This window comes from Pipra filicauda, unplaced genomic scaffold (assembly GCF_003945595.2).
Source record: "Pipra filicauda isolate LSUMZ 115617 unplaced genomic scaffold, ASM394559v2 scaffold47_size6085603_pilon, whole genome shotgun sequence".
Taxonomy (NCBI): domain Eukaryota; kingdom Metazoa; phylum Chordata; class Aves; order Passeriformes; family Pipridae; genus Pipra; species Pipra filicauda.
In genome coordinates, this window is record NW_024104620.1 from 634,136 (window position 1) to 655,423 (window position 21,288).

General features: G+C 39.4%; 1 protein-coding gene across 4 annotated transcripts in view; it reads right to left on the reverse strand.

The window, feature by feature from the left end:
• Positions 1-449: 449 nt before the first annotated feature.
• The window catches only part of ZRANB3 (zinc finger RANBP2-type containing 3), a 43,048-nt gene continuing 22,209 nt past the window's right edge, over positions 450-21,288 (reverse strand). For 3 of the 4 annotated variants that reach the window (XM_027748963.2, XM_039386332.1, XM_027748965.2), the window contains 17 exons: positions 18,690-18,921; positions 17,256-17,341; positions 14,645-14,816; positions 14,106-14,234; positions 13,276-13,395; positions 12,462-12,581; positions 11,790-11,969; positions 10,159-10,311; positions 9,036-9,489; positions 7,902-8,057; positions 7,301-7,392; positions 6,031-6,132; positions 4,023-4,165; positions 3,191-3,325; positions 1,975-2,356; positions 1,368-1,499; positions 450-1,047 (listed from right to left, as the gene is read on the reverse strand). In XM_027748963.2, coding sequence (XP_027604764.2) covers positions 949-1,047; positions 1,368-1,499; positions 1,975-2,356; positions 3,191-3,325; positions 4,023-4,165; positions 6,031-6,132; positions 7,301-7,392; positions 7,902-8,057; positions 9,036-9,489; positions 10,159-10,311; positions 11,790-11,969; positions 12,462-12,581; positions 13,276-13,395; positions 14,106-14,234; positions 14,645-14,816; positions 17,256-17,341; positions 18,690-18,921 — 2,887 coding nt within the window. In that variant the 3' untranslated portion in view covers positions 450-948. Of the gene's footprint in view, positions 1,048-1,367; positions 1,500-1,974; positions 2,357-3,190; positions 3,326-4,022; positions 4,166-6,030; positions 6,133-7,300; positions 7,393-7,901; positions 8,058-9,035; positions 9,490-10,158; positions 10,312-11,789; positions 11,970-12,461; positions 12,582-13,275; positions 13,396-14,105; positions 14,235-14,644; positions 14,817-17,255; positions 17,342-18,689; positions 18,922-19,378; positions 19,439-21,288 lie in introns of those variants that run through there. The other variant, XM_039386333.1, reaches the window with a different exon arrangement.

Consider the following 21,288-nt stretch of genomic DNA (forward strand, 5'->3'; position numbering starts at 1 on the left):
TGAAATTTTACACTGCAGTGTGGGCTCTTGTAAAGGCTGTATAAACTTAAAAATCCCTCACACTTAGTTCCCAGGCTATTCTTACTTGGTCCTTTAAACTGCTGGAGAGATGATTCCTTTATTATACTCAGGCACCACAAACATCATCCAACATTTTTTTCAGGTGTTACCTAAAGGTATCTTTATTACCTGAAAGCATCTTTGCTGGAAATGTCCAGTGAGTTTGGCTCTACAGAAAATGGTGCAGTTATGCAACTACCTTGTCTTAAACATTCTTTTTCTCAGTAAAAGATTTATAACTTCTAAGAATTTTTCTGAGCAGGATAACTTTACAGCTTATTTTAACTAGATGTAGTTGAAATTTCAGCCACGTCCTTCCTGGAGATGTGCTTTATGAGCTTACAACTGCCTTCCAGCATTCAAGGGATGAGGAGAGACAGAGAAAAAAATCACCACGAAAAAGAACTGTATTTATTTAAAGTAACTGTAAAGAAAGCCAGGTAAGCAGTCCAAAAGAACCAGCAATCTTGTTAAGGAAAATGTGACTGTAGCATTTCCCAGAAACTACCTTTGATGACATAATTGGTAATATCTAGTGTTCCTTATCATAAATAAAATTTTAATACAAGCTGGTTTAAGTAAAAACAGAATTCAACTGCCATCAGTTCTAAATGCCAGAGTCCTGTAAGTCAGGCTCAGTGCAGTAAGGTTACATGCAGAAATTTAGCTTTAAACCACAGGGTCATAAAAACATGACCATAATCAAGTACCTTGGATGCCCTCTGACCATCAGTGTTACAAACGATTCCTTGGTTTTAATTCCGTATTTTCTCCTCTCTACCAGCAGCATTGATGGGCGACAGAGATTCCTGTTAAATCAGCGCATGAGGAAAACTATATAACTGTATTGGATTTAGTGTTACATTATACCTGAAGGGATTTTGCATTTTACATTTTCACAAAAAATTTGGTGATGTCACAGCCGTACTTTGTAGCCAAAGACCTTCTCTTCAGTTGGCTTCTCTCCTTGGCCTGCTTGGCAGTTCTCTGCGAAAGAGAGACACGGGTCTGTTCAGTGAGTGTTGAGACTTGGCAACTCTGCCCAGGGACAGCATTAGCCCACAGTTGAACTCCAGTCTGATTTTGCAGTACACAGCATAATAAAATGCAGATGTTTATTAAGGTGGCATTTTCCCAAATCCTGAGAAAACTGCCATAATAGTTTAATGCTGCATTTCCACCTGTGCCGTGTGGGAGAGGGAGGCTGAGGGCACAGGGGTTCTGCAGGGCTGAGGAGGAGCCTAACTTCAGGCTCCTGCTGCTGTTCCAGGGGCGAGGGCCAGGATTCCTGGTCCCAGCACACTGACCTCCCTGTGGCAGGCTGTGCACAGAGTCTGCAGGTTGTCCAGGGAGCACTGTCCTCCTCCGCTGTACACGGGCTGGATGTGATCCACCTGCCAGAACTGCCCCTCCGTGGGGCTCCGGATCATCTCGTTCAGCTGCAGCAAACACAGGACAGGGCACGGGATGTGTGAGACACTCCTCCTGAGCTACATGTGCACACTACCATCAGAACAAGGACATTCAGGGGAGTAGCTATTTATAGTTCTCATCAGGATAAACAAAGCCAGCCTTAGCAATTTTTAGCTACTCCCACCGGACAAGCAAAGAAGTGTAAGCAGTTGGCATGTTTTCACCCAGCCTGAACTGTACAACCAGCCCTGGTATTTACATTCACCCCTACAGAGTCAGAGCTTTGATGCCTGTGCCTTTTAGAGATGAAAAATCTGTTAAAAGACAGTGGGATAGAAAAATCAAGAAGTCAAAGGCATTTAGTTTGATTGTTTTTAAGGACTTGTTTTTTCTTGTTCTGTTGTTGATGCTGGGTTAACTTTCTATCTTAAATCTGTAAGAACATCTTTGGGTTTCTCTGAACTGTCTGTAGCCAGATCAGCTGTAACTGCACCCAATTACCTGCCCCAGTGGGAGGTGGGACATCCAGGAGCTCTCCAGCAGTTCCTTGCGCCGACTCCTGGGGGCGTCTCTGACGCTGAGATAAAGCTCCTGCGCGTTTTGGTGACAGAACTGGCAAACCCCGTGTTCTACTTCAAACACTTTGGTCCTGAGGTAGCTCTGGCTGGAGCGGATGGAGAAATCCTCCTGGCAGGCGTGGGAGCAGAACCGCGTGTCCCAGGCGTGGCTGCCGGGCGGGAGCTGTGCCGTGGGCTGCTGACAGCTCAGGCACAGCGGGGTCCCCTGGCTGTCCAGGGCCTGCAAATACCCTTTGGGCAGGGGGGAGCCTTCACCCTGCTCGGCATGAAGGGCTGAGGGACCTCCTCCGGTGTCTGAAAGCAACCTGTTGGCAGAGAACAAAGCCCAGCTGTTGATAAAGGAGGGATTCAGCCCCACGGTTCAGTGGGGTTTTATGCACTGTGACTCTCCATCACATATCTTCTGTGCTCTGAAATAGCAATTTCAGCTGAAATAATACCTTACTCAGACTGACACCTGCACACCGCAAACCCTCCACTTGGTTTACATCTCCACTTAGACAAAATTTGACAATATGACAAGGCAGATTTTTCTTCTGCATATCTCACTACATTTACACATGTACACTGAATTATTAGCTGATATTATGCTGTATTCATAAAGAAAGGGTGGGTTTTACCAGGCACATACACATATAAAGGTAAAATGTTTCAGCCCCATCTTTAATAGAAGTAAAAAAAGTCAAAGGAAACATCCTGGTTTCTCTTTTCAATCTCCATGGCTGCCTATTGATTTCCTGCTCCAAACAAGGCAGGATATACACTGCTTGTTAAATAAAATTTTTTAAAAGGGTAATTTCTGTCTAGAATTTTTATATTCTTTTCTCTTTTTCTAAATTTTGAGGCCAAATAGAAGAAAATTTGGTGTGCCCAATTTGCTGTTGACCTCACAAGGAGGCTGAGCTAACTTTTTTTTTTCTTTAGCTGAATCATTGTTCTGTTTTAATCAGCCTCAGTTAATTAGCAGCTATGTCTGCAGACATCAGATATTATCTAAATAGTTATAAAAACAAAGCACAGCTTATTAGCACTACAGCAAGTTTCTCATGTAACTACTGCACTTCAGCAAGGCAGACACTCAGCAAATAATTTTACTGTGGAAAAAGAGCTTAATCACCTTATTGCATTAATAAACTTACTTTGTGGATTGTTCAAGAGGAGCATTTTCTTTCTTGGGACAAACCCCACTTTCCCTGGAGATGAGGCGGACGCTGCCCCCGGTGCTGGCGGCTTTGGAGAGCGAGGCTGCTGCCACATCCTCCCTGGTCACATACCTGGGAATGACAAACACTGTCACAAAGGGAGCCATCTCCCTCAAAGAGTGTTCACTCTTGGCTGCTGCAAGATTGGTACAGCATATTCTCTTGAAACATTCCTTATTTTCTGGAGGAAAAATGAATAAAGTTTGGGAGAACGTACTTCACTGTACTTCTGAATTAAATGAAATACCTTTTCCTAAACCCGAATTCTAACCAGGAAACAGCTATCTTGTTTTGTCTGTAACAATTAAAAATGACAGCAATTTGATATTGTCCTTTAAAAATGACAGGCACTTTGTTCCAGTTAGGTGAAGTCTCAGTGACACTCTGGATAATCACGGAATCTTTATAAGCTCTGGAGGACTCTTTGCTCTGTTAGCTGTGTTTGAACTCACTCCTTCATTTCCAAGTGAAACCACACAAAACACAACTGCTCTTAAGTAAAACCTTTTAAATCACTTCACTCTGATCATTATTCCAGAAACCACTATGCAGACAACTCCTCCTGAGTCCCTCTCTGTACTACACATGTGCCAGGCCCTACACCCACCTCAGAAGGCTGCTGTAGGTCCTGGTAGGTTTTCTAACACCCTTCACAGATTTTTCCTACATTTTATGGAAGGAGACAATCAAGAGGTTAAGAAACACTTGGAGAATTTAATGAACTTCCTGCAGCAATTAGTTAGCGGAATTAAAACTAAACCCCACATACCTTTTTGTGCTGCTGCCAACAGACTGCTTTTTAGACAACTCCTCTGCAGCATGAATAGGACTGTAAAATATCTGACCACTTTTTCTGACAATCTTCTGCTTCATTGCTGTCAGCTGAGTCCATTCTTTCACAAACCTCAGGATCTGGCAGAGAACATGATTGTCAGCAGCATGACAGGCATTACACAGACATAATTCCACTGAAGAGTGCTGGGATTAATGTGCTCAACACTGGCTGAAAACAGCTGGCATAGTCAGAGAAGGTCCCTGCAAGTCATTCTTCATACAAACTGCAACCCACTCCCTCACCTGCTGAAACAGTCAAAGGGCAACAGTTTGAGCAGTTTGAGCAATTTAACCTGCCCTTCATCTGTCACAGAAATCTCAAATTGACACGACCATGATCCTGAGGAAAAACTGATGAACTGCTTAACAAAGTATTTCAGAATGGAAATAGAGACTGGAGCATGATATTGGTCCCCTTTCCTTGTTCTGCATTTAGAATTTGAAAGTATAATAAAATAAAGGGGCTCAGAGGAACTTCATTTCTGGTACCGAATTAAATAGTTTTCTTACAGGCTGGGAAACCACAAAAAGCCCCCAAACCTCGGAAACTGTAAACTGGCAGGACTGGAATGACTGATTAATGGATTTCCTCAATAATCACAGAACAGTGAGGGACTGAGTGGAAAACTGCCCTACATAGGAATTTAGAATTTCTAACGTGGCTGTTTACTTTAGAGTGCATGTAGAGGAAAAATGAATTAATCCCATTCTCATTTCTACAATACAAAATAAATGGGAGTAACAATATGACAAGTGAACAAGTGGTTTGGTAGGTTTTTTCCCTTTCCATTTTTCCACTCTGTTCCCCACTGAGGTGCAGCTGCCTACCACAGTCAGGGTCAGGCTGTTTGTGAACACAACCATGGGAAGAATAAATACATTGGGCAGTATGGACTTAGTTGTGACTCCAGCTACACCCAGAAACAAACTTTCCATATTTCAAGATGACAATGATTTTCTTTTTCTCCTTGGAGTATTTTTCCATGGCAAATGTAGAAGTGCACAGAAGACTCTCAGTTCCTCAGAGCTGGAGCAGCAACAAAGAAGTCAATGGAACAGCAGGACACCATGGAAACAGAAACAAGAAAGTATTTCCTTGATTCTTTTTAGGAACATTTACTCATATGGATCTTCTAATCTAGAGCAGAAGGCTGAGGGACAGGAAGATCCATAAGTGCCACCCACTGCCCCTGGAATTCTTACCCCATGTTTTCAGTCTAACAAATGGCTTTGAAATCCCTTGGCAACATTTGTGTATCCCACTCATTTGCTGCCTCACAGAACAGCTGGTTTAATCAGCCACGTGTCCCTTTGACAAATTTAAGTTCCAACCTTGTTGGAGAACCTATTTGTTCCTACACAACAGAATCTGATTTTCCAAACAGGAAACTAAGTGAAGCAGATAATATTTCACATCCAGTTTCAATCTGGATTTCCTTCCTTGAGTACTGGGGTTTGCAGTGTTACTGTTCTCCTCAAACCCTATTATCAATGGGATCTTTAGTCCGGATTTACCTGAATGTGTCAGTGGAGCTGGGCCTGACACTGCTTTGGGAATTGTTATAGACCAAAGGAAGGTGAGAGTGGAGCCTGCTCAGAACTGCATCCCTGGGACAATCTAGAACATTCTTGTTCCTAGTGTACTCCATTCAGAACCTTTATAAAGCTGTTTTGTCGAGTTTTGAATGTTGGTTACTAATCCTGTAAAGGAGAAATTAGATTCCCTGGTTGATTCCCAATATGACATGTGAACAGGAGGCAGGATAATTTGACAGAGTACCAGACTGCATAATTAATATTCACATCAGCATCCCTAAGATCTGCTTACTGGGATGAAACTTGATCCCAAGGCCTGGAAGTGTTCTGCATTTATTTCTTAAGAAGTCAGTCAAATTCCTCTGTATTAAATATGATATTGCTGTACCAGTGGAACCTGTTCTTACCAGTGCACGATTTTTTTTATGCTGGAAAGTCTCTGGTAAATCTTCCCAGTTATCCAGCTGAATGTCCAATGGAATGAAGTTATGATTCAGGGGCTCCCCATCCTAGACAAGCAAACAGTTTTGTTTACAGATGCAATGTAGCACAATCTAGGAGAAAAATAATCTGTTTCAAGTGAATTATCCTCCTTTCCTACTAAATTTAGTGCCTCAAGGTCAAAACAAACAATAAGGCACAGAGGAATGATAACAGCACAAATGCAAGAAATATGATGCACATCAACATACCTAAAAGTAAAAGGGCTGAAAAATTTAATTTTTAATATATCTGACTTTTTTCTTTGCAAACAGTTCAGACACACAAATTGCCTTACACTAAGAAACTGAAATTACAATCCTCTTGACTGAATTTTTAAGGGAAATGAATGATTGTAGACTGAAAATGTCACTTCATTACAATTTAAAATCAGGATGTTCAGGCATTGTTTATTATATTTAACTTTTTTTCTTTTTAATGTCTGAAAAAGTTCTCCACTTAATTTTTAAAGCAATAAGTTGTATCAGCCTAATAAAAATGTGTTTTCTCAGAGCCTTGCCCTCAGTTATCTGGGCTGCTTTGCAGTTGCACCTGAAAACACTGACTCACTCTGTAATTTGAAGAAATCTTCCCAGTGAACTTTACTATCACAAAATAGAAGGAATTGGAAAGTCCTGAGTCTCCCTTGAATAATGACCTGGAAAATTCCCGACTGCTGGTTTCTGTGTTCCCCTCACCACTGCAGATTAATGAGAATGTGCTTTATTCAGGGAGTTACTGACTTACAGCACCAATGCTGAGCTTTCTGAAAACGTGGTGACAGTATTTTATTTACTTGGTCTGTCAGGGTTCACTGTAATTTTTATTTTAACTCTTGAATGGTATTCTATTAAAATTATTTTGTGATAAGACACTAATAATAAAACAGGAAACTTAAACAACTATCAGTGGTATTTCTAACAATGATCTAATGTATTAGCCCAATTTTGTAAGACAAGTGTTAGAAGTTATGTATCTAGGAAATTATTACTTAATTAATAATAATAATTACTTAATTCCATTCAGAAAAAGAACTGGAATGATAAACTACCTCATTTTTGTACATTTCAGCTAATGCAAAAATATTGATCTTTTTACATCAATTGTAACAAATGAAAGTATACAGGCACATTTTAGTGGACAGCATTTCACTTTGTAATTTTAAAATGACAATAAACATGCATATTGCAGGTTTACCTTTGTATACAGGTGGATTCTGTCAGTATTCCTACTTGCACAAAACATAAGGCCATCATATATTTGGAATGTGTCTGATTTATCTTCATCCCCTGTAAAGAGAAAAAATGTTGACATTAAAAAGTTTTTTCTTCATGTCATTCATTTTACTCAGACACTAAAACTAATATTACACATGTACCTAATTCCAGAACAACAGAAGGTGCACAGCTCAAGCAGCAAGGAATTAAGGTATTTGTGCGTTTTGTTTTTCTGTTTCTCCTGGATTACCTATTATCTGTTCTGCCTGTGCTGTCCAGAGCACAAGGAAATGCCCTCAGTTCCAATAAAACTACACAGGTTCAGAGTTGATAGTTTGGCACAGTTCTTAAGCAGCCAGAGCTGTGTTGCTCCAGGATGTGTATGGAAAGGCTGGGTTCATCCACCATCAAAATTCAGTAAATGTCCCAGGCTACAGCAAGACAGTCCTGTGGCAGTGTCTGTCCTTCTGTCTGTGTTTCAGAGGTGTAAGTTTTATTTAAAAGCTGTCTTTGATGCCACAGGCATTTAATTCAGTTTCACAGCAGGACACAACCAGTCTTTCACAGGAGCCCCACTTTACCTTCTCCACACTTTTTTTCACTTTCTCCATTCTCCACTTCCCCCAAACCTTCTCTCCCCTCCTCAGCACTGCACTCTGCTCTCTCCTCACTTCTCCTGGGGCTCTCTGACACACCTTCCTCAGTTTGGCTCGTGGGAGCTTCACGGATTCTCTCAACTAAAGATGAAGAAACCAGAAAAGTGAGGATTTATGTTGCCTGTACAGGTACCTCATCAACACCCCTCTGGAGACAGGATCATGTCACTGAAATACAAAGAAATGGCATTTTATTCTCTAATATTACTGTGGTGCAACCACAAAAACTGAAGATAGCTTTAGTATTAAGGAAGTAAACACATGGAACAAAGCTTTTCATTTCTCAATCTCACACCCCCAACTTAATGTCAAAATACATATAATAAATAATCCAAACAGCAATTCTATATTATATACAGCCATTGTATACCACAAACACACAAAGCAGTTTTCCCAGGCATTGATTTATACCTGGGAAATTCAGAAGCTGTCCTTACTTGAACAAGTACAAAGATTTAAACATAACAAATAAATAAGTAAAAAGAACCTTACTCCGTCATTTACAACTGAAATGACAAATATGGGCATGGACTTATAAAAATGTTCCATCAATTTTCCAGATAGCTTCAAAAAAAATTTAGTACAAGTAATCTACTGTCACCTGTTGGAGAATGAAAAGCCATATTTTGCAGATAATGTCTCTCATGACAAACATACAGTAATAAAGTTAATAAAACACTGATACCACGTTGCTTAGTTTTGAAAGGTAAAGAAAAAGTTTGCCTCTTAATTGTATTCAGAATAATCAAAAACCTCGAGGAAAAGGAGAGCTCCATTTTCTGCAAAGAAAACTGAGCTTATACTCTTCCTCATGGAATTTATATCCTGTTAACATTTATGTGAATTTTCCACTTGTTTCAAATTGGACTCATAGAAAAGATCCCCGGGAAAAGCAAGATTAGGAAGGATCACTGGGCAGGTATCTGTTCATGTAAAGGCACAGTTTTTCATATTTTGCCTGGACTTCTAAACAGCCACATGCTCAAAAGGTCTGTATTTTCCCAGATGAATCACATCTGGAATGAGAAATGCCTGGTTTTCTGTGCCCCCATCACTCACCACTGCTGCTCTGAGGGCACCCGCACATCTCACAGTAGGGCAGCAGGTCGTGGTTGGTGTAAGTGCAAACCCTGCAGTGCCAAACCTGGTTCACAGCTGTGCTTTTGCTGGAAGTGTTTAAGCCACAAGGAGGGAGTTCACTGTTTTTTTCTGAAAACAAGGAGGGCTTTTCTCCAGTCAGAGATGTTTTCTTTTTATCCCTGCAGCTGCCTGGGGTAGATCCACTCGTGCTTCTGGCTCTTTTGGCTTCATGTTCACAGGTGCTTTCAGGGCAAACTGGATCCCCAGCATCTACTGGTGTGGAATCCAGGTTTTCATCCTCTTCTTTTGTGACTTCAGAAGATTCTGTATCATTCTGTAACAATTCACTGCCAGAAAATCTTTTGCGTTTCTTCTCCGTGGAGGATTTTGGGGAAAAGAAGGAACGAATGTCGTGCTGCTTTTCCTTCTCAAACTAGGAAAGAAATAGAGAATTATAGAATCATGTAGGTTTGGAAAAGACCTCTTAACCCCACTTGTGACTGCACCAGATGGTGTTAAAATTATTCATTTTGTCCATTAATATTACCCTCTAATACAAATAGCTGTTTTTGCTTTGAGGACAGAAACAAAAGATCAAACTGTGAGCAGAAAAAGCAATTCAACGTTTCTCTCCTGTTCTGTGAAAAGTATTTTCATAATTCTCAGGAAAATTCTGAAATAGCATTACCACAGGACTGGTATATTATATATACTGTGTATATATATATATATATGTATATATATATATATGCCTTTTTGGAAGGTGCCCATTACAAGGAAAGGCTTTTAAACACTGTTTTAAATAACAGTCAATTAAATTCAGAACGGGTAATAAAGATGCAATTTAAACAGAAATTACTTGGTGGGTCTGTCATCTAAACATAACACAAGGACCCCTCAGAAGCCTGGAGCTGACATTTATTCCCAGCAGAGCACTTTTCCCAACTTCACAAAAGTTCTTAAATGGAATTTACATTACTTTTTCCTACTTATTTAGTGTTTCTCCCTTAGTAAGTCTGAAGTGCACAGAAAGCTCAAGCAAACAAGAGTTAGAAATTTTAAAAATGAAATAAAACAGAAGAACGTAATTTCCAAGTCTTACATGTGTAAATAAAAGTTCATTTTTGGGATCTTCTAGACTTTCATTTGGAGTCCAAGTCTCAGCAAAACTCAAAAAATCCCATTTCTCCTTATCCCCTTCTTCAGCCTGCATCTTCTCTTTCCTGCCATTCAAGGTGCTGCCTGTGACTTTGGCCTGCAGAAAGACAACTGCAGAAAGTTTCCAAGGAATTCATGTGTTGGGGAAAAATTATTGACCTATAAACACTCAATTTGCTTCCCTTGCAAACCTAATTCAGCATTTGCAATGGAATAAACTGCTGTAATTAAAAGTAAGTGATTAAACCTATTCTTCTTTCAGCATCCATTTGTGCAAGAGTAATGCCAAGTCCTGTATTTGGCATACTATGAGTAGTATGTTGTACACAAAATGTCAGTGTTTATTAACTTCAAAGAGAATATATGGCTGTGTACATCTCTAACAGTCTTATTATTGTTCTGCTTGGCATGTGGAGACAAACAAAGGCAGAATTAATTGAAAGCAGCAGTTCAGTGATAGAACTTGCAAGGTAAATTGCTGTTGAATTACTGAGACCCATCTGTGCCGTGTTTAAAGAGAGTCATAATGCACCAGATTGACAGATTTTTTCAGAGGTACCTCCAAGAAGTAGAACACAGAATTTCATACCCCAACTGAATGTCAAGTACAGTTTGCAGTACCTGGATTCTTTAAGTAGTGGTTATTTTTCTGAAGAAGAGGTATATACTGGCAAACAAATGGGTACCAGTGGAGAACAAACCAGCAGAACCACTGCAATACAGGGGCAGCCAAAGGCAGGACCCACAACCATGAGCTGACATTTGCATCAGAATAAACCTTGTGTAATCACAGACCCAAACGATTCTGAGACCTGGTGCTTAAAAGGCAGTTCCTTCCACAGTGACACTTGGGGCAGTGTCAGAACACAAGAGCTCCCAGAACACAGAGCACTGACACACCTCAGTTACCAAGACAAGACACTAATGAGCGGTACCAAAGGTCACAAAAGGTCACAGAAGCAAAACAGTCAAATTATTTTTCTTAGTCCTGTGAACTGTCCAAGATCTTCTCAGTAAGGAAAAAAAAGCAGACTGGAACTATCCTAGCTTTAAACTGACAGAGGGCAGGGTTAGATGGGATATTAGGAAGAAATTCTTCCCTGTGAGGGTGGAGAGGCTCTGGCACAGGTTACTCAGAGAAGCTGTGGCTGCCCCATCCCTGGAAGTGTCCAAGGCCAGGCTGGATGGAGCTCTGAGCAACACGGTCTAAAGAAAGGTGTCCCTGCCCATGGCAGGGGGTGGAACAGGAGGAGCTTTAAGGTCCCTTCCAACCCAAATCATTCTATAGTTCCAAGGTTCCTAACAACCACTGGGTAATACCAGTGGAAAATGGCAACAGAAGATAAGATCAGTGTAATCTTGGCACAACACTCAGTTAAAAGAAAAACCATAACAAATTCCAGCTGTTATGAGTGAGCAGAACACTGTAAAATTGCAAACTGAACAACCAGAGCAACAAAAGGCTGGAAGATAAAACCACCATCTCCTGTAGATGTGAACCATCCCATTCACCTTGGCAAAGTGCTCCCTGAACCACAGGGAGTTCCTGATCCCTTGGCTCCACCCCACACCCACCTTGCGGTTCAGCATTGCCCACATGAGGGTGTCCATGGTTCCCTTGGCAATGAGGAAGTGGATGTTCACAGAGCTGCTCTGCCCAATCCTGTGTGCTCTGTCCTCTGCTTGTTTTATGTGGCCTGGATCCCAATACAGTTCAGCAAACACCACGTGAGTGGCAGCAGTGAAGGTTAAACCCTAAGCAAAATAGGTAGATGCATCTTAGAAAAAAGGTTCCACACACAAACAACTGAAGCAAAAGAAAGCTAAAGGTTGTACAGGACATTTTTATATGGAAGGAAGAGGGGCCAACTCGATAGCAGATGGGCTTGTTATACTATTTCTACCTTGGGCCTCAGATAGGGATAAGTAAGATAAAAAAAATACTTCAAAGACTGCATATTGTTTTTCATTATAGAAGTAACACTTATTTCTTATTAATCTGGCATTTTTAGTGAAATAGAGTTTTTCCTGATTATTCAAGAATGAGATGCTGCTGCTTATCATCATTTTTCCCAAGTAATTTCAATAACAGTGAATGTGATTAGTGCAAAGAAATGAATACCTGAGTCTGCAAAAGACAAATTGCATGAAGATAAATTGCCTTCATTAAATCACTTCAGTCACCAATGACTTCAGCACCTATAACCCTCAAGTACATTATTCACCATATTTTCTTTTTTGTCCTACCTGCCCAGCTGCCTGAATACTCAAAATAGCAACCCTGGTTTCAGGATCCTTCTGGAACTGATTGACAAGGTGAATCCTCTCTGCAGAGGGGACACTCCCATCTATCCGAATGTAGCGAACCTGTAACATCAGAGCAGACACAAAATGACACTGTCAGGGTCTGGTTTGGACCCAACCCCCCTCTGTCCCCCCAAGAAAAACATGAGCACAACTGTTCTATTCCTGGGATACATCTACACTCATTTGCCCTTGGAGTTACAATTAAGCCTCCATCTAGAGAAGTGTAGGCTTAGTGTTCCCTTGTTACAAAAGTAGAAGACAGAACAAACGAGGGATCTTAACATGGAATATTTCACAGAAGAAACTGGAATTGCCCTGATACGCTTTATTAAAGTTCCAAGCATTTAAAAAATAATAACAATATAAAACAGCAAAGTTAGCCACCATTGCTAGCAATAGCTGAGAGTCCATGATCAGAGAAATGTGACAGTTGTCTGCCAACAGTTTTCCTGCTTTGAATGAAACACTCAGGTGAGATGACAATGTGCTGTTAAAACCCAAAAAAAGTAGACAGAGGCACTTTGGTAGAAAAGGTTGGAAAACAACTGCCTACGGCATTGATTTAATAATAATAAAGTACCAGAGTGTGTTTACATTAAACCACATGATCCCTTTTAACCAAGTGGCACTGATCTGTATACATGTAAAATCCTAAACTCCTGTAGTCCTGTGCAGTTCTCCTGAGTTCAAACACAGCTCACATGTATTTGTACATCTGAAGTTAAATCTGTGAGCACAGTTGTTCACTCTTTACCTTGTTTTCTATGACAGCCTCTGTGCAGGCCTGCAGCATGCTCAGGTGGTGGGCAAAGACAAGGAACTTCAGCTTGTCATTCTCAAGCATCATTTTGATGTAATCCTTCACTGCTCCTGCCTGGAGTAAGAGAGTGTACTTCATTTGAACATTGTTATGTTCAAATAGACAGTTTATTTTAAGGTCTTTTGATCCCTTGTAATAGAAAAAGGTAAATTTCCATACCTTTTGTTATCCACGTTAAGACTTTATCAAACTCTAATGTTGCTAAGTATAAAATGATTCAGATTTAAAAAAATGCCATCACTTGGTGCCTTTGAGAAACCCAACTCATTCCTTCAGAGAGGAAAAAATTATCCTGGAAACATCACATAATTACATGGCACGTCTTCCGACTAAGATGTAGATAAACCCCTTTTTAATTACATTTATCTCATGTTTTAATCCATATTTGGAAAAAACAAACATATTTCAAAGGGACAAGGTAATGTTTAATCAGAACTTCTGCATCTGCACCCACATAAAACCATACATCAAAACTGAAAGAATAATTCTGATACTTTCATGATACCATAATCATAAAACATTGCTCTATTTAAGCATTCATAGACTTCTATTGTGTCAAATGCAATTTTCAATATCTTTTACAAAAACTATTAAAGTAATGATGACAGTTAATAACAAAACTTATCAGTGATCAGTTAATGCAATACCCACTGCAGCAGCCTTCAGATTTCCCTTTTTCCATTAGAATGGGGTTCTGCCTGTTCCATAAACATGCAGGGCAAAACACAGTGTTTCTTTTATTAAGAGAAGCCTTCCACGCTCACCTTGGCAATGGCTGTTTCTTTGTACATCCGTGTGATCAGATTCATGACCTGAGAGAAGTGGCTTTCAGTGGCATCTGGATTCAGGTTTCTCATTAATTTCTCCCACTCTGCAAAAGTGGCATTCAAATTCTAGTAGGCAGAAGAGACCAGTGGTTACACACACAGTACAAAGCACGTTCTACCTCAACATGTACATTCCAAGTACGAAATGTTTGGGAACTGAGTGCTTTTGAGAACTCTGTCAAATTTGGCTAAAAGTAACTGTAGGATTCAAAATCTATGGGAAAAGAAGACAGAAAAAAGGATTGTACTAAAATGAGGACAAATTTTATCTCTGATGCAAAAAAAATTGCTTTGTAACGTTCTTTGTTATATTTTAAAGAGAATAACAGACACACCATGCTTTATAGTCACTCAGTCTTTGCAACTGCACATAATAACACACATGCACACATACAAATGCAGATGGATACACAGATATTCCTTCCTAACAAATGTGTTTGTAGCAAAAGTGTACCAAAAATGTAGCAAAAATGTACCTTTGCTGCGGCCTGAGGGAGGTCAAAGGGAATGCGCTGCCTGACTTTGGGAGGCAGCTGAGTTAGAACATCATTCTTCAGTCTTCTGATCATTATTGCACTTAAAAGTTGATGTAGTTCTTCTAAATTTGAAGCCCCTCTACAGTCCCATTGAGCTCTTTTCCCAAAAAACCTGGAAGTGAAAAAAATCAACACCAGATCTTCCATATTCAGTGGAAAACTTCAGTATGTAATTAATTTTAAGACAGGCTATTAGATATGAAAGCGTGCTGGGTAACAACCCCTGGAGCTCCTGTTTGTGCCAGAGAGGTGATTGTTTTCTCTCTGATTCCTTCCAGTGCTGAAGTCAGAGCTGCTTCAACTTCCCAACAGACCCCACTGCCAGCAGGAATTACCATCCATCAGCTGCACACAATCCTCTGCTTAATCCCACTGCACTGCCATGTCCACAGGAAGCAGAAGTTTCAGGTATGATTTTGGAACTCTTGTTTCATAAGAAGAATGTCCTACCATGAGAATATTCTTTATTACATTATAGGCAGGAAAGTCATCACAAAAACTAAAAGTATCACCATTAATATCTGTTTCTCTCCCTGAGAATTCCTTCTTAGTTACTGTCAGAGGATTTAAAGCTTAAGGTACTGTCTTTACATGTAATACTATTTAACGAGCATGGTTACATAGAGGAAGTAGGTTTAATGTTAAAAAGCTAAAGGTTGAAAAGAGAAAGACTTTATTAACTCAGTTTTCCTTATTCTTTCTTTGCTGTTTTTAAGGAAGGGTTGCAGCAGGAACAGCAGCTTTGCACTGTCAACATTGCCAAGAGGTAATGAAATAATGAAAATGAGAGATTTTGGTGCCTTTGGAGAAGAGCCCAGCTAGCATTTTCCAGAATCAGGGGAATATGTTGCAAGCATGTAATTTTTATTTAAAAAAATCTAAAAAAAAAAAGATTAGATAATTTGAAGTCTTACTGAGCTTATCACCAGTGTTCTAATTGACTACAGTCACTTGGGAAAGTGGCTGAGGGAATCACTTCTGACTGGTGAAGTATTGGTACAACACACTGGGAATGCTGCAACACCTCCTGCTCATATCCCTTCTTTTCTGTTTGTATGGCTGTCCTTGTAAAGGTCTCCTCCCTCCATCTTCACTGGGGATATAACAGAAACGGATGCAAATCCTCCCAGGAATAGTTTGGACCTCACTTTTCAAACAGGTGTCTATGGACACCTCAGTGAAAACCACCCACAACATAAAATATAGGCACAAAATAAATCTATGGAGTTTATTACCACAGGATGTTTTGTTTCAGCCAAGTCATGAAGAAAAAGTTATTCCTCTGAAGCCTGCCAAACCCTGAACTTCATTTTTATTTCATTTATGGTATTCCAAAAATAAGTTAATCGTCTCTGATTGAGTAGCTACACCAGGCTGTGCCCACACACACTTGTGGTGTGAAAATTACAGATGCATTCAGTCAAAACACCATGGAAAAAATAGCATTTCTCCATCTGAAAATTAGACAGTGCTCTTCCATGGTATTTGAAATTAAATACTGATAAAATGTGTATGATGGAGGGAGAAAAACAAGTTTTATGAAAATGAAACTATGTCATTATTACTGTAAAAATTAAACCTAACTGCCAGCTAATTTACTTGACAAAAATCTGTTATTTTGAATACATGCAAAGTTGGAAATTTTTTAGCTAAGAAATTTTTTAAAGGTTCTTCCCTTCTTGTAACTTCTCACATTACAGATTGTAACATGGAGTCATATGGGTAAAAGCAAGCATTTTAAATTGGAGCTGCTTCTATCCCCTCTGCTTTAGATCATAGCTAGAGAAATCATCATTAAAATAAAGCTGAGGGAGGCAAGTCAGAGGGAAATGAATCCTCCCTAAACTAATAACTCAAAGCACATGAAACATATAAACTCATGAAAGATGCAAGAGAGAAAAGTGGGTTAAAATTCATGAGTTACATGTGGGGAAAAGTGTGTAATGAGCAATGTCACTACACAGATTGGAGGCAGAGGGGTGGACAGGAATTGCAGTGGCTACATTGGATCCCTCAAACAAAATTACAAACACTACTGTGCTTTGGGGAGTTTTATTCACTTACTTTTATTCAGTAAAGCTGTAAAATAAAGAGACAAGTATTGGACTTTTTTTTCCACTCAGGTATGGGGGGATAACAAAAAACCTGGATCCCACAACAAAGGGAGATATAAATTATTATATGAATGTGAGCATAGGACCAAGAGTCAAAAACTCCAGGTCTGAAAGTAAAACCTACACACTTCACACTAACAAAAGTAAAGGTGTAAATAATTTTACTTAAAAGAATGCTGGCACTTAAACTGTATTTCAAACTTTAACAGCTTCTACTTTTATTTAATAAAAGTGGAATTTATCAATTTAATAAATGTAATCCTTTTTCCAATCTTCTTAGATGGAGGAGATGGTACCTGACCCTGGGTTTCCAAGCAGGATGGTGTGTTACAGCAGTAGAGGTACTATCTACTGATTATCTCACTTCACATGGCAAGAAAAATGACAGAAATAATAATCAAAGAGATAAGAAAATAAATAAGCAATTCTAGTAATACCTGACACGAGCATTGCAGTATTTTTTAGCATATTCACTCCAAGTTCCAAATCTTCTTGGAAATAGTGCCTCAATCTGCATGAAAAGCTGTATTAAAAAAAATAGCAACGGTGAAAAATTAAAACTTGCCTGCAAATGTAAGACTATTCAGAAATAATTACTAACTGATTTTTGTGTTAAGTCTACATTCTATAGCTGCACAAAAATACACAACTTGGCCCACGAGCACAATTCCATGGGAGTACATGTGCCTTCAGACAGGACAGTTGTGGGAAATCCTCAGAGAACAGAGCACCCTGAGCACCATAACACAGCACTGATGGCTTGGGAAAGATTTATATTGAACAAGAAAACATGAATGCCAAGATGCTATTCCTGGAAATACAGCTTTTATCATTTGCCAGGTACATGGGCTTCTGCAAAACTTCAGTGCAGGTACTGCTTGAGTAGTCTGCTTCTTAAAATATGTGAAAAACCTACTCATTCTTAAATTTAACTTCAAAAAGCCCAATCATTGAACTATATAAAGGTATTACACATTCTAACTTCAGTTCTCTGTCCAGGGTTGGTTCAATGTCTTCGGTACCTGTGCAGGAAGTTTCATAATTATCCACACCCGGAGATACAAATATTTGTTTTCAAATTTTAAGCAAACATTCATGATATAACAAGCCCTTTCCCGTACAGTGGATATCTTTCTCCAGTTATAAGCTCGCCGAACAAATTAAACTATTAAAGGGTCTTGGCGTAAGTTCTATTTACACAGCAAGAAACTCTAAAATGTAAAGTGGTATTTATATAACTCTTATAGGTTCTCTGGATACAAATCAGCTCTTCTATTTAATTTATTTCTACACTTGATAAAAAAAGGCAGTTTTCTTGGGTTCAGTAAAAAACCCAAGTGTTTTCTGGTTTCCTCTCTCCTCCTCCCTAACTCCATAAACTGAACTTCCTTCAAGAGAAAATTTGTCTTTCTGGACTGCGACAAGCACAGGATATATTTTTGCCACTTATATGAACATCAGGAATATTCAGCGAAAAACCAAGGACTTCCTACATCAGATGATGAAGTAGAAGATTCAATACAAGTTCTTGTCTACCAAAGACTCTCCTACCCAGAGGAAACAAACAGTTCTCTACTCAGGGTCTTTATTTTCTATTTCCCCCAAGAATCTGTTACCTGTGAGATTAATTTCTTACAAGAAGCACTGTCTCAAGTCACCTGTGCACAAGCTTGAAATAAGTTTGTAAAACCAACTGAAACAAAAATATATTGGTTTAGTTTCTTGTACTTGTGCCTCTCAACGCAGCCAGTGCACTTCTGGATGTCACAATGCACGTAATTGTATATACTCAAGAAAACTACAGAACTCTTCATTTATTACTGACACCACCCTTATAAAAGCCCCAAAACACAACACAGGACATCAAATACCTCTTCAGGTCTTCCCAGAGCAGGAGTCCCAGTAAGAAGCACAGCTCTCAGAGCTTTCTGCACAATTGGCAGTAAGATCTTGCTGCGGGTGGCGTTTCTGGATTTCATGTAGTGGGACTCATCAACCACAACCACCTTGAAGTTCTGCCTGTATAAAGTGTCTATCAAAGTCTGTGCATCAGAAGTTAACAGGCCATACCCCAGAATCGTTACTTTGCTGGTTGATATTCCCCTAAAAGAGAAAATCCACAAGCTTTCTTGGTAAATTTTCATTGTAGGAAAAGCAATATGGCAAAGAAATGATAAAAAATTAATTTAGGAAGGTATGTATGTCTCTTTTTGGATTGATTGACTAGTGGGCTGTCAGGCGAACAATTTGGTTTGACTTTGGTTTTTGTGTTTAAAATGTCTCACACTTTTCACACACACATTTCACCATCATTTTCAGAAGCCATAAACTGCATTTAAAAGAACTTTCATGTATCTGGCTGTATTGCTTCAACCTGTGCCCACAGTATCACATGGGACAAATCCACTTTCTGGATAACAAGTTACACACAGTATCAGCACCTGAACACCTGAAGCAACAATGTCTCTGTGCAAGCCCTCTACTGCTCTGGGTACAGCATCCTAAGATGACTGTCCAGACTGTCCCTGAGTATCTGGACACTGTAAAAGTACAGTCTCACCTGAACCTCAGCCATGTGGAGAAAACATTCCTGCCAGAGCTCTCTATCCAGCATTTTTGCTTAAACAGAACATGAAGAAAACAAAAAACCTGGAAGCAGGGAACCAACAAGGCACAAGATGAAAAATTAGTATTTAATTGGAAATGAACTCATCATAATAAATGTAGGGATGTGTATAGGTCCACAAACTGATTTTAAAATCACTAGAGAGCACTGTGGCCCTTCAGGAGCCTTTGAGCAGCACAGGAACTGAAAGCTGTTTGACAGAAATCATCAGAAGGAGGGTCAGAGCTGGTGTACCCATCTGTCAGGCACCACTGCTCTGCTGGCATGACTTTTGTCTTTTCTTCAGTAGCAAGAGATCAAAAAACCGAGCTGAAGTTTCCTTGAGCATTTAAGAGGAAGGGAGTATGTGCATGTGCACACTGATGCTGCTGGCTATGGAAGAGGCAATGGTTGGAGCACTGTGGTCACTGCAGCACAGACTCTGGCTGTTCTGTACTGAGAAATGGAGCAACCAGGAAAACAAGAATATCCTCTATCCCTTTGTGAAGTGTGTATAAAAATTTACAAATAAATCTATTTATTCTTAGTGGAACCAATTTATTCAAGAAACATCCAATTTCAAATTTAGCTAGAAATTACAAGAACCTTAATTGATGCTTAAGTATATTTTAACCCATTTAAATCAAAAAGTCAAACAACACTCGAACAGTAAATTTACTTGCTGAAGTTTTGAAGAAAAGTAAAGGATTGAGCTGAGAGAAATCAAAGCTGAACATATGGAAGCAGAATGGAACAAAATGCTAAACCAAGTTTGGCAGTTGTATTTTTGCATTTTCTTGCAAATGCATAAAACACTTTCTAATGTTAAAATATTAATTAGTTCAACACAACCTCACTTGTGGCTAGGAAGTTTCAGGGGAATTAAGTTCAAAAAAGTAGAAACCCAAGTTTTCATCTTTCCTTGTTGAATAAAAGTGACAATGGTTAAGGTGTTCTCATTGAAAAAACTCTTAAAATATAAAACAAACAGGATTTTGTTTGCCATTTAATTTTGCCATCATTTTTCTTACTCCACATTTCCCCTTTCTACATTCAGTACTGTAACCATTAAGTGCCTTTCAGTTAAATAGCTTAAAAAAAAGGCTCATTTTAGTTCTCATATTCCAATGATAAATCTTGACTATCAGCAGCAATTAAGCTCCAACCTCTTTTCAGTTGGATTTCTGTGGTTCCCACAAGGAAGGTTCCAAGTGGCACATCCTGGTGGTCAAGTCACTTTCTGATGCTCCCCAGACCACAAGAAGATCAGTCTCCCTCATACTGAAGTTTTAGAACAACACCCAAACATTACCATGAAACCACCCAAGCCATTTACAGTAAAGCAGACTAAAAAACCCTTGTAATTCAGGGTTACAGGGGACTTATTCTACCAACACACCACACGTAGTCTCTCTGATGAATTCATGCTGTTAAGTCTAAAGATAGAAAGCCTAGGTCACGATGACCTTTTCAGTTATGTAGGGATTACTTATTCTAACTTACAGATTTTCTCAGTGCACTAAACAGAATTTTAACAGTAATTACCTCCTCGTTTTGTAATGTAACCAGAAGTTTTCAAAAAATGTTTTACAGAAGCTAATGAATTCATCAGAGTTGAGAAATAACTGTGTATGTTCAATCTGAGACACACTGAAGGCATCTAATTTTCAGCAGACAAGCACTTGCTACTTTGCAAAAAAACAGATCTCTCAACTTCAAAGACAATGAGTAACTAGTATAAAAAAATTACACAAAACTGGGAGGAGTGGCTGATATCCCAAAGGGTATATCTGATATTCCAGGGGGTTTATCTGACATCCCAGAGGGTGGCCCTCCTTGAGCAGGGGGTAGAGAACAAGGCTTTC